The following is a 12,787-nucleotide window of genomic DNA, read 5'->3' as shown; positions in this document are numbered from 1 at the left end:
CAGAGGTTAGGCACTGTGTGAGTTGATAAAGTTGATGGAAACTTCAATGCCACGTCGGCGGAGCAGCCAGTAATGGTGCGTGAGTGATTGTCAGAGCATCTCTGGCTTCTGAATGACCCATAAAGGCTCCGTCAGCACAATGCACCATCAGTAGTTTTGTGTTTGAGGAGGTGTCTGCAACAGATGGTGGATTTAGTGGCTTCTTCACATTAGGGCTTGATTTTCCACAGCTGGAAATGAAGAAAGAGTTACATTTACATTATAGAAACCATTTGAATGCAATAAAAGTTAGAAAAATAGTAGTAGAGATTTGGTTTTGATACTGGTTAGGTTTGGCACAGCTCAGGCTAACATGTTTTTAAAAAAAAAAAGATCTCAAATAAAGCAACAATAAAAACAAAACGAGCGTCATACAACTTTAAATTTATTTTGATTATTTGTAGGAGGAAGCATTTGGAGGTTCTTTCAGTTCAAATCAAAAGTAACCTACTGATGTGGATAAAAGTGGTGGTCCCCTTCCTTTAAAGCAGGGGTGCCCAATCCTGGGGCTGGAGGACCGCTAACCAACCTGTTTAATGTTTCTTTTCTCCAGCACACCTGATATTAATCAGCAACTAAAACGTGCTAGGACTGGGCACCCTGGTGTCAAATAAAAACAACAGTAATGGTCACCGAGATAACAGTTTTAAAGCAGCAACCAGAGTTTGTCCCCTTTCAGAAATCCGTAAAACACAAGATTGACCCTGTTCTGTGATAGAAAGTACACAATAAGCCTGCCTGTCCCATAGAGCCCTATGCACATTTATAGCTACAAAAGTAATTCTGCAAAGCAAGTTTGTTAAAACAATTTTTCATGCCTCTTAACAATGTTCTAACGTAGAATAGCTAGGTATACATGTTTTGTGGAGATTAAAAAAAGAATGAAGTGGTTCTCTCATATTTCTCTCATTAAAACCTCAGCCAATAACATGGCTCAGTCTGAAACCAACTACTGGACCACCCTGTTGTCGTTCTCACCAGACTGCTGCACTTCCCTGGGTCCTCCACTCATTACACACGTGGGTATTTTACAACAGAACTCCGCTGGAGGTTCTACGCTCAATAAACTCAGAGAAGGAGAAATAGCCGGCCGCTACCACTACAACTTTAGGAAAAACTACCGAAGTCCCAAAAGGGAAAACACTGTATGAAATCACGGTGTTTGGACCTAGAAAACAGCGACTGGTGTTTAGCACTGTCTCGTTTACTCTGGAAATGTGGGCTCCGATACTAGGAGGACATAGTCTGACGAGAGGGGTGAGAGTTCCAGGACGGTGTTTGTGTTTAAAAACTAGCTTTGATGCTCCACCTGAGAGTAAATCTGTAAGGCTTGTCACCGGCATTCAGTCATTAATTCTGTTTGCTTCACAGCCAGACAGGACATGGTAAAAATAAATAAAACTAGCCTGTTTTGAAGCTTTAATTGAGTGCTGCTTAGCCAATAGCGTTAGACATCTGCATAAGTACAGATGTCAATCATAGAGTAGGATGTACCTAGACTGAAGCAGAGTTGGTGAGATTTCTACAGACAAATAGGCCTTTAAAAAGTATATAAATTATTAAACCATACAACATAAGAATAATATTTGTAAAACAATGTATTTGAGCTCTGTTGGCCGGCTAGAGATGTGCATTCACCAACGAGAGGTGGTGCTTCTGGCCGTTATCACGGAAGTAGGCAGAGGGGCTTAGACGTGTAATACAGCTTTTCCACCTCTAGATGATGAAGTCAGAGAAAATAAGTCCAGATTTCTGCTTTAAACAAAAATAAAAGAGATGACTAAATAAAACAGGCTCAGACAAATCTGGACTCAGTATCTTTACTATTCACAACCTCATAATGAGACTTCTGCACCTGCTGAAGGGTCCCTTCTCCAGACGTTTCAGCTCCTTCCACTGATGTTCAACAGTGTTTAGATCAGAGTGAAGGTGTTCTATTCTGAGACATTGTTGCTTGCTTTTAGCTGTTATGGTTCATTACCCTGAAAAGTCGGATTTCATCAACTTGTTCTTCCTCTAAAAAGACATCCGCATCTAGAAGAAATGCGTGAACCTCGTCTTTTTGCACCAGTGAAACACAATGAGATGTATTTTTCAACGACCAAAACTCACTCTGATGTTGAAGCCAAGCAGATCACTGACCACAGCAGAGACAGCAGACAGAATCACAACCTTTGTGATGTTGTAGATTAAAGGGTTCATGGTCAGACCCAACAGTCTGAAAGGAGTGTCCAGCTCCTGGAGACGGTAAGGCGGAGGTAAGCAGGACCTTCTCTTATTAGGGGATTTTAAATAAAACTACAAATTCATGCTTACCTTCATTAGCTTTGTAGCCAGTTTTAACACATTGTTCACTATGTTGAGCTGCTCTTTCTTATAAGGCTTTTTCTCCATCTTCAGATACAGATTGATCTGCAACCAAGGACAGTTTTACACACCAAAACCCTCACGCAGCTGAACGTTACTGCACCTCCTGTGTTCTTTAGCCGGGCGGCCTCACCTGCTCGGTGAGGAGCACTGAGGAGTTGCTGAATTTGGAGTTGGTCTCTGAGCCCAGTGTCGCGAGCCGCAGCAGAAAGGGAATGAGGGAGGCGCACCACACCACAAGCTCCCAATTTATCAAAGACTCCAGGAACGTCGTGTGACTGTGCAGAAGCTGAAGGGAAGCAGAGACGGTTATGTGTCGAGACAAAGAGGTTTCTCTGTATCTGAACCATCTGAGCCCTGCCATTTACCCTAAATCAGTGCGTTATTTCATTTTGTTGCCTGAAAATCTGTTCGTTAAAACTGCTTGACCGACCTGAGCACAAATGATGAATGAGACGGAAAGTGCCAACAGAAAGATTGTTGAGACGATGACGTCCACGGAGCGCTGTGGGCCTCGTCTCTATAACGACCAAACAAAACAACATCCTCTTAGAAAAACGACCCAGTAGTAGTGAAGCTCCTGGAGATGACATACCCGCAGGAAAGAGCGAAGTGACAACCACATCTTTATGTTTTGGACTTTCTTCAGCCTGAAGTGGGGGACTTCAGATTTCTTGGCCTTGCGTGCTGATGTGAGATGGCTGAAGTACTTGGCGAATGAAAGCCTCTGTGGGGAAACAAGGACATAAGCTGTCAGAAAACCCAAGTACTTTAGCAGTAATAGGGGATAGAAGGAGGTGTTAAAACAGCACAAAACTCAGAACAATTACAGTCTCTAGTATCTGACTAATTAATGTTAAAACAATTTAAAACATCTGATAAGTTATCAGCTTGAAAGGAAAGGTTTGGTTTGTTTGCTTTACTGGTGGTACCGTACCAAATTTATTTATAAGCACATTTAAAAACAGCACGGCAGCTGACCGAAGTGCTGCACAGATTAAAACACAGCACACATAGCAATAAATGCATAATCAACAAGAAAAGCACATAAAAAAGCGTAAAATATAGTAATAAAACACATAGCAACAATAAAAGTTCATGGGTGGGGAAATGCCAGATCATAAAAGCGGGCTTTGAGTGAACGAGAGAGGGACGGGGCCAGTCGCAGAGAGGGGAAGAGCGTTCCAGCAAACACAAGAGCACACTCCTCTCTTGGTTTATCCCATAGAGGGAACACAACGCAACAGATTAGCTGACCTCACTGTCCGTTTTGGCCCTTAAAGATCGACCAGATCTGCCAGATAAGCTGGAACCAGCCCGTTCATGGCTTTGAAAATGAAGGTTAATTTGTGGTGACTAACAAGACCCTACTGCTCACCTGTTTGTAGGTCCGTTCAGCCACACACAACAGGAAGAAGAACAGGCCTGTGAGGAGGACTCTCTGAACCGCAGTAATGAAGAAAAAGGCGTAAGCTCGGGCATCGTATGGTCCCACCGCAAGCTCCGCCAACTGTTTTAGGGAGAGACAGCTGAGGCTGGACATGTCCAAGCGCTGAGCCAGGCGAAAGGCAAACGGAAGCAGCGCCAAGGTGGTCGTCATGAGGCTGCTGAGAACAAGGTAACCCACACCCTGCTCCGCTAACTTTACCTGAAACAGGAAACGCATTTAGGACAGAACTCATGATGGTTTTTCTAAATTGTTTTTGATAATCCTGATGTATTTTTTTCAAATCAGCACTTAAAGAGGACATATAGTGGGCAGAGTGCACATATATCTGTGTTAAAGGGGACATATTATGACATTTTATTTAAATTATAGTAGTCTATGGTCGATACAAAAATGTTTTAGCAGTTTTTATTAGTATTTTTTTTATTTTCAACCCTTTCCGGAATGAGCCATTTCAGGGCTCTGTCACTTTAAGAAAACAAGCTGGAGCTGGCCACACCCACCCATTCCCCGATTGGCTACTATATGCAACAAAGCTCTGGAATCTGGGAGAGGCTCGGAGTAGAGCAGCTGCTCCTCCAGCAGCAGCTCTCTCTTGCATGTGAGATGTGGTTCATGTCTAATTTCGAAGTATTAAAATTGCTTATTTTAAGCATATTGTTCCTGAAATGAAACACTGGCAGCCAAACGTTTGTCTGCTATTTTTCTCGTTTGGAGTGTTTATAGAGGACGAAGAGACCCACATTATAGCACAAAAGGATGCAAAAGGTGTGTTTCTGCAACACGTAGAATTAATCTGTTAATTCTGATCCAGAAACTTCACAATCTATCCAGGAGGATGAGAATGCGTACCCGTGTGAGAATGATGCCGCTGATCTCCAGCACTGACATGTCAGCCTTCTTGCACTCTCCGTTCTCCCATATTATAGCACTAACACGGTCCTTGGACGGATGACACGCCTGCAGCCAAGTCAGATGGCTCTAAGAATGAAATACAGGAGTTAGGAATGAGTGGGAATGGTGTGGAATTCACTGAAAAACACATATTTTCCATTATTTGTAGAATAAATTGTAGCGTTTCACATTTTTCACATATATACCAGATGCATCAACTAAAACTGAACCAGTAAGAGAAGAATACATGAAGACTGAATTAAAATTACATTGCTGATTCCTTGTTGCAGACTTTCGTCATCGCTGCTCTGAGCACTGTTTTTGGGGAGGTTCATTCCAGTGCTGTACCTCCCATTCCCTTCACTATCACTGCTTCCTGTGGAGGCGGAATCAGAGGAACCCTGGAGAAGCTCCTCCCACATCATGTCATCAGTGTCAGAGGCGGGATGAGAGCGCTCCACTCCATGAGGCTTCAGCTTGATGGATGCTGCACTCCCTTCCTGTCTCCATGACAACATTAGTCAGTGTTCATTTATTACAGGCACACTAATGACGTTTGTTAAAACACACTATGAAATGTTACGCTGATGCAGCAGGGTTGTACCTGAGGCCTTGGTGCCGGTTTCGGGTTAGACTTCACGATTCTGTTCCTAACAGGAGACGCTGGAGCAGAGGTGGACTTCAGCCTCGCCGAATCATGACGACGTGTCGGTCGACCAACAGACTCTGATTGCGCACCTTCTTCTTCATCACTGGAGAGCTCATCAGATGCTCCGAATCCACAGTGACTTTTACTCTGAAAAACACACATTTGAAACATCTCTTAAATAAGCATTTAAAGATGAGGTAAGATATGTTTTTTCTGGAGCATTTTTGGCTTATTACTTGAAATTCACGTCACATGAGAGTGAACAGGAAATTCACTATGATTGGATCCTGATTTATTCCTCAAAATGCCCTCGGAGCGCCCTTCCCCTGCACAAATCCCCGTTCATGGTTTGTCACTTTAAGAAAACAAGTTGGAGCTGGCCACACCCACCCACCCCCCTGATTGGCTGCTACACTAAATAGAGAAGATTTGATATCTGGGAGAGGCTTGGAGTAGAGTTGCTGCTCCTCCAACAGCAGCTCTATCCTGCATGTGAGAGGAACAGGAATCAGAGTCAGAGCCGCGTTAGCTGCTCCAGCAGACTAAATGTTTTGTTTTGTTAAGAGCCAGGTTCTGTCCTTGTTGGGAAATGTTTAAGTGATGGACCTGTTGTCTGTGAATGCAGCCTGGCCTTTGTAAGCTGGCAGAGCCATCAGTCAGTTTGCTGCCTTGGCAATATAAATTTTCTGTAGTCTCTAGTATAAGTCAATGCCTTGTGAGTAGTTTTTGCTCTCGTGTTTCTGTTTCAGGAAGTAGAAGATCGCTGCAAAAGTGGGGAGCAGAAGATGGCAGGACGATTATTATTCATGATATTTGTACATCTCGCCACTGACTGGGTAACAGCTATGCGCCTCTTCCACTGTCTTCATTCGCTCTGCAACGTTGATGTTGATCTCGTTCACAATAAATTTTAAAAACAGTTTCTCAGTGAATGTGCTCTATACGAATAAATTAGTAAAGCAAATAACTATTTTTTCACCATAAAAACACCACACTAAAGGTGTGTTTCTACTATCGGAACTTCAGGGTAAATTTATTGGGATTTCCTGGTATGCGCATGTCTCCACTTCACCGGGGGGACCAAACGAGCCATTTTCAGGAAATTAAGCATGAGCAGGTACTCAGAATGAACTGCTGGAGAAGCTGAGTGGAACCTTTGTTTAACTCAGTAGGAAATTACATCAGTAGAGTCGCCCAAAACAACCGGCATTAATAAAATTAAAATAGTTGCTTGTGAAGCAGAATGGAAGCAAAAGCAAATAAACAAAGATCGCACTGCTTTAAAACCACTGCTACTAAACTCCCAACAACAAAAAGAAGCAGAATTCTCCCCAAAGCATAATTCACAGGGAAGAGTGCTGTAAAAAACTGCACTTCTTCTGGTCATTGAATGCCACATTTTTCATCAAACAGCAGCTCTCCGGTTTTCCGACTGGATTAAATTGCCATTAAGCACAACAAATAAAACTTTTATTGTTACTGTGGACACCTTTTGGAGCTGATCAGTGGTGTCACTCACTGCTGAAGCAGTCACAATATGCTGGTGTCTGTGCAAAGTCCTAAAAGGGCTGAATTTGTATGGAGACACAACAGCTTAGAGGACCTGCCATCATACCTCCCTGGAAAAATTTCCCCTCCCAGAAATGACTTTGTAGTTCCAGCAATGGAAACACGCCTTATATTAGCTAGCATACAAAACTGTTATACTTTTATAAGTGCATTATGTTGGGAATTATGGCAGACAAGGTGCCAACAACAACACTTGAAACTAAACCCTTGGGGAAACGCATTGCAAGGTGGAGAAGCCTGAAGAAAAGGGATTGGATCTTTGGGATGTGTATTTTTAAGAAGTAGCTAGCTTGAATGGCTAAAAACAACATTTCTTGTTGCAGCTTTAACAGGAAATGAATATAAGAACAAAAAGACTAGAAAATGAACTGCAGCCTAATTCAGACACAAAGCTGCAATCAGATTACTGGAGAGCCCCAAAACGCACGAACACATAAATGACCATGTCACTGTGATGTTGTGACCACAACAACAACATGGTGGGAAGATTTAATGCTTGCTCATTAATAGATTGTCCGTGTGCATTCTGGCTGCAGCAGCATCATTGATGAGTGGACACTGAGGAAACAAACAACTAAAAGCTCCTTCCTGAAGACACATGGCATGAAATATATTTTATAGACACTCTGAAAATTGCTTCTGCTGCAGAGAATGAGGCATTTACACCTCCATCCACCACAGTTCAATGACACACGTTTGTTGACTCCAAAGACTGACAGAGATGAGAGGCCGTACCCTCCTCTCCTTGCTTCTGTATAATCGCTGGCTTTCTTCAAACTGCCAGGGCTCCGGCAGCTCGGTGCTCCTGCTGTCATTCTTTTCTTCAGATTTTTTTAACCCTCTGCCATTCCGCAGCCTGAGAAAGACAGAATAAAAATTAGGCTCCAAGGGGCAGAAAGGATAGATGGACAGATATTTCCCTATGACTGTGATTCCAAACCGTCAAGAAAAAACCAACAAAACCCAAAAGCAGTCCGTTTGTACAAATGTCTGTTGTGTTTTTCTTAAGTAATTGTGGCTCGATCTCTACTCCAAACATTAAAGTTCAACCGGATGTTCACAGATTTGTAAATATAATCAACTAAAAACATATGAACATTTGGATTTGATATTCAAGGCACCACTTTCTATAAGGCCCCCCTATAAATGGCTTATCAATAGATATGTTCCAAATTAATCTGTAACAAATAATTATCACATGTTCATTATTAATTAATAAAGGGTGAATAAGAGAGAAAAGAGCTGGCTCACTGTTTTGCTACATGCTGGTCAGATTTGTTGGCTAGACCATCATTTGCCAAAGCAAAATTACTTAGCTTTGCATGTTGATCTAGAAATGCTCCCCAAGCCCTGCCAGGATTGTGGCTGATCAATCACGGCGCGAAAAACGATGTGATGTTTTTTGTCTTTATGTTTTATGTAGGCATGCCAATATATCGGCATTAATATCGGTATCGGCCGATGTTAGTCATTTTTTAGCATATCGGTATCGGTCTGATAAGTAAACCTGGCCCGATATTAACAACCAATATTTTTTCCATCTTGTTTCCATTTGCTTATCTGTTTCAGAGGGTGAGGGGGTGATGTGTATTTGTTCAGTCATGTGATCTCAGAAACGTAAATGTGTGTGGTGTGTGTACATATTAAAGTAAATTTAGCTTAAATAATTTTCATTCTATACAAAATCTGCTGGTTTTAGAAGTATTATTGATTAGTATTTCGGTATCGGCAAATATCGGCCATAACAGTGATATTGATATCGGTATTGTCCGTAAAATTTCATATCGGTGCATCACTAGTTTTATGTAGTTCTTCCATGATGTAATGGCGGACTGCCCTTTTGACTGACATCTATAGGGGTCCAATCATAGTGCTTGATTTGTTTGGTGGGCCACTCGGTAGGTGTGATGTTACTGACAAAACAAAGATGCGACTGCACGTTTGAACTCGCTTTGGCTTCAGCTTTGGGCCATTTAGACTTGGGCTTTTCTTTGGGCCAAGAGCAGATAGAGGTACTTAAGTTTATTTAGAAAAAGGATGCATTTACATCTTCTTTGACGAAGTATGGTGGACTGCCTTGTTGACTGACGTCTGTAGCTGTGAGTACGTCACGTTGTTTGTTATCCAGTCGCTTGTGGGGACAGCAGATCCCGCCCCACGACTGAGAGCCGGTAATGGATCATGATCAGACTAGTCTGGTTTTCTCTCTTTCTCACCCTGCATAATAAACACTAATTAACCATTTATATGGTGTTACAGACTTATTAATTAATAACAGTGATACCATGTTTAAGGTGTAAAATGTTTCCAGCATCTTTAATGATAAACATTAACATCCAGTTTTATGTAGAATGCAACTAGAGATGGAAAAACCATGCCAAACCCTGCTTATAATAATTAACCAATCATTCTTCAACGACTTCTCTAGAAGTCCAAATGTAGTTTTGGAGTTCTAGATACATTTTCTAATATCAGCTGGGTACTTAATGTTGCATTTTTTCTAAAAGAGCAAGTAAATAATTCACTTTGTGGCAAAAAAGTTGGTCTAAAATTACAGTTGGGACATAATCTGACAGGGTTCACTGCACAGCAGAAAAAGAAACATCTCGAGGTGTTTGTGCTTAGTTTATGTCTGAGTCAGCAGGCGAGAATCTGTTCAGATTAAACAGAAGCAAACAAACAAAAAATTGTCCCACCTCCTCCTGCGTGCAGGGCTGGCGCTACTGCTAGCAGCTGGACTGCCTGAGGGCCACCGGCTGGACTCGGTCGAAACAATCTGGCAGTGCACGGTGCCCAGCAGCAGCATGAGACACATGGGCTGAAACAGCTCGCTGGCACTCGCCCGAGGGACCTCCAGGTACAGCACTGCCGCCGCCACTGGGGAGAACAAAACATTTGGCAACAGCAAACAAAATGATCTCTTAGGGGAGACATTACAGCTGAATTCATGTGTACTAATGAAGCCTCTTCTGTGTGTCTCAGGTGTGAGGTGGAACAAGTTTCTTACAGCACATGAATGTATGCAATGATAAAGTGATTTCAGACTCAGATGTATTCAGACAAATCTGAAGCTCTTCTCATCATTTAAGCAAAAAAACGGTGAGCTCACCTTGCAGGAAGTAGAGCACAAGGATGCATGTGGAGATGGACTTGGACGTGACCTGAATCCACCACTGGAAGAAGAACGGATACAGGAGAACTCTGACCAGGCCTTTTCGAGTCAGAGCTGTCCAGGGACTTTCTGGCTTGGCTTTGCTGAACGTTGACCCTAAGAAATAAAGATTTCGTGTTAAAGCTGAGCAGAACGTGCATAAACCCAAAACATGAGACAAAAGCACATCACAGACAGGATAGACAACGTTAATGAAGGGTTTTATTAACACTTCTGGTCCATTCCACTCACCTCTCACTAAATCCACATGAGACAAAAGCACATCACAGACAGGATAGACAACGTTAATGAAGGGTTTTATTAACACTTCTGGTCCATTCCACTCACCTCTCACTAAATCCACATCAATGAGGTCTGGCTTCATGCGATATGTTTTCTTTGGCTTGCTCTCTAAACCCTAAAGACAACAAATAGCTGTAACCAGCAGGGTTTGGCAAGACAAACATATATTATTTTGATTAAATATCATAACTTACAACTAGGTCTGCCTTCTCCAGGGATTTCTCCCAGACTTGCTGATCGTAGGTACCAATCTATGAAAAAACAGCAAGAAAAAACAGGAAATGTTTGTTTAATGACACCATATTTAGAGTTTCAATCATTCCTAACAGGTATTTTTTTTATCAGACAGGTAGAAATAATGAATAGATGGAATAAAGCTCCTACTGCAGTAAGAAAAAATGCAAATACCAATACAGTAACTACACAAAAGGCACAAAATGCCTCTTCATGAAATGCTATATAGTTTAAATAATTATGAATAGTTTTTATTTAATCAATACATCTGCAGTGGTCTATAGTAGGAATAAATGTCTTTTAAGTTGTTCTCGGGGGGAATCAATACACCAGTGCACCCATTCTCAGAACTGTTTGTGGCCCACATCACAGCTGAGCTTCAGACGGCAGGTTATAGAGACTGATTTCCTGATATTTAGACATAGACTATTTTTATGTTCAGCCTAGGTGATCGATTATAATCAGAAACAATCATTAAAAAATGTTTTTTTCAAAAACCAATCATTATTTTTAAACAAATAAATAAAATCAATAAATAAGTGGCACGTCTCTGTGTATAAAAACGAAGATATCATGAGTCGTGTTCACTAGGAAAAAAAAAAACAATATAATAATAATAATGATATGATAAATGACCAGAACTTGTAAAGCATCTTTCTGGCTCAGACGACTTCAAAGTACTTTACTCATTCATCCATTCACACACCGATGATGATGATGATGATGATGAGCCACAGGTGACCTGGGGCACATGGTCTGTTTCATGTTTTTATTTTAGATTATATATATATTTACAGGACGGGGAACACTGGGAACAGGGCTGGGCAGATATCCAAGTTCCAGGTAAACAAACGCATTGAAGCATCCAAACACAACACAATATCCAAGAAAACGTTTCTCTGGCAAAAACAAGCTTACGTATTAAAAAATAATAAAACCATAAACGTGGAATGAATGATATATATATATATATATGAATTCAAGGTAGCTCACTCTCTCACTCACTCAGGGGAACTTCTGAGCGTATAAAGAAACAAACTCCTTCCCAAAAACAAACACGATGATCTGACAATGTAAATGTATTTATTTTCATTTTAAACTAGATTAGGCTTGTTTTCATTCAGCAACCATCTGGTTTTGTTGATTTAAAAAACAACAATTTTAAATATATATATAAAAAAGTCAACTAAAACTACTCATGTTGAGTTTGCTCATGCTGCTTCAGTTTTTGGCCTGATAATATTATTTTTATTACTATTATTATTATTATTAACACATTCAAAATTTAATTAATTCAACTAAAAGTTACATTTACACGCACAAAACGTATACAGGAAAAAAAAAACAAAGTTTAAAAAAATAATAAATGCCAATAAATGTGCTTTTTAACAAGTTAGTGTTGGCATAATAAACTTACCTTCTCTTGATACCAGGCTATTCTGGCCATTGTCCTCAGCTACAGGAGCCAGTCCACTCGGTTCAGGGCATTTTACAGGACTGGGAACACTGGGAACAGGGCTGGGCAGATATCCAAGTTCCAGGTAAACAAACGCATTGAAGCATCCAAACAACACAATATCTAAGAAAACGTTTCTCTGGGAAAAACAAGCTTACGTATTAAAAAATAATAAAACCATAAACGTGGAATGAATGAAATGGTCAACTTACCAAGTCTTACGTTAGTTTTGGCACAAAACCACAGAGAAAACCCCTCCAGAAGCCATCTCCTTAACCTAAAACCACATTTTCATCTTCAGTTCAGTCGTTGCTGCATCTTCAATCACCTTTCTACGTTTAACCCCTTCTACGAAGGTTTAAGACTGGGAACGAGTCGTAAATGTAAATATCGTTCACTTCGTGTGCATTTAGCTTTTTATTTATCAACTGTTCTGTACTTTTGGCTTTTCTTCCGCTTCCCCTTTTCCGGGTTTACCGAGTTCTTCGTGGAGATTAATTTACCCCCAGTTTCGTCTTCCAGGAGAAATTCGAAGCTTCGCATACAGGTTTAAAATCTCACAACAGACTCAAAGTAATGTTAATGCACAACAAACATTTGATTTTTTTCATTTTAAAGAGATTTGTGTGTTAGAAAAATAAATGTTTAGAGGTAAATCTCCCACAGACAAGCTTGATG

General features: G+C 40.9%; 1 protein-coding gene across 2 annotated transcripts; it reads right to left on the bottom strand.

Moving 5' to 3' along the window:
• Positions 1 to 65: 65 nt before the first annotated feature.
• On the bottom strand, positions 66 to 12,539 carry phtf1 (putative homeodomain transcription factor 1). 2 transcript variants are annotated; one of them, XM_070549499.1, is made up of 18 exons: positions 12,322 to 12,539; positions 12,071 to 12,171; positions 10,614 to 10,670; positions 10,465 to 10,534; positions 10,075 to 10,233; positions 9,662 to 9,842; positions 7,701 to 7,821; positions 5,352 to 5,543; positions 5,017 to 5,247; positions 4,706 to 4,834; positions 3,785 to 4,054; positions 3,002 to 3,133; positions 2,840 to 2,926; positions 2,540 to 2,695; positions 2,356 to 2,451; positions 2,152 to 2,277; positions 2,021 to 2,073; positions 105 to 230 (listed from the first exon to the last, which is right to left on the bottom strand). In XM_070549499.1, exons 2-17 carry the CDS (start codon positions 12,098 to 12,100, stop codon positions 2,056 to 2,058), a joined length of 2,055 nt encoding a protein of 684 aa, XP_070405600.1. In that variant the 5' UTR covers positions 12,101 to 12,171; positions 12,322 to 12,539; the 3' UTR covers positions 105 to 230; positions 2,021 to 2,055. The 2 variants fall into 2 exon arrangements, with proteins under 2 accessions (XP_070405599.1, XP_070405600.1); XM_070549498.1 differs by lacking the exon at positions 2,021 to 2,073 and having other exon boundaries at positions 66 to 230.
• Between the last annotated feature and the right edge of the window lie 248 nt (positions 12,540 to 12,787).

The sequence above is a fragment of the Nothobranchius furzeri genome, chromosome 3 (genome assembly GCF_043380555.1).
Source record: "Nothobranchius furzeri strain GRZ-AD chromosome 3, NfurGRZ-RIMD1, whole genome shotgun sequence".
Taxonomy (NCBI): Eukaryota; Metazoa; Chordata; class Actinopteri; order Cyprinodontiformes; family Nothobranchiidae; genus Nothobranchius; species Nothobranchius furzeri.
Note: the sequence above shows the minus strand (reverse complement) of the source record. Positions and strands in the feature narration are given on the sequence as shown.

Bases quoted from the DNA above. Each gene is read 5' to 3' on its own strand.
- phtf1 (XM_070549498.1), bottom strand. From the start codon at position 12,100: ATGGCCAGAATAGCCTGGTATCAAGAGAAG. The intron at 7,822-9,661 runs GTGGGACAATTT...TGTCTTTCTCAG, and splicing joins AGCCCTGCACGCAGGAGGAG to GCTGCGGAATGGCAGAGGGT. The intron at 2,927-3,001 runs GTATGTCATCTC...TGGTCGTTATAG, and splicing joins CACTTCGCTCTTTCCTGCGG to AGACGAGGCCCACAGCGCTC.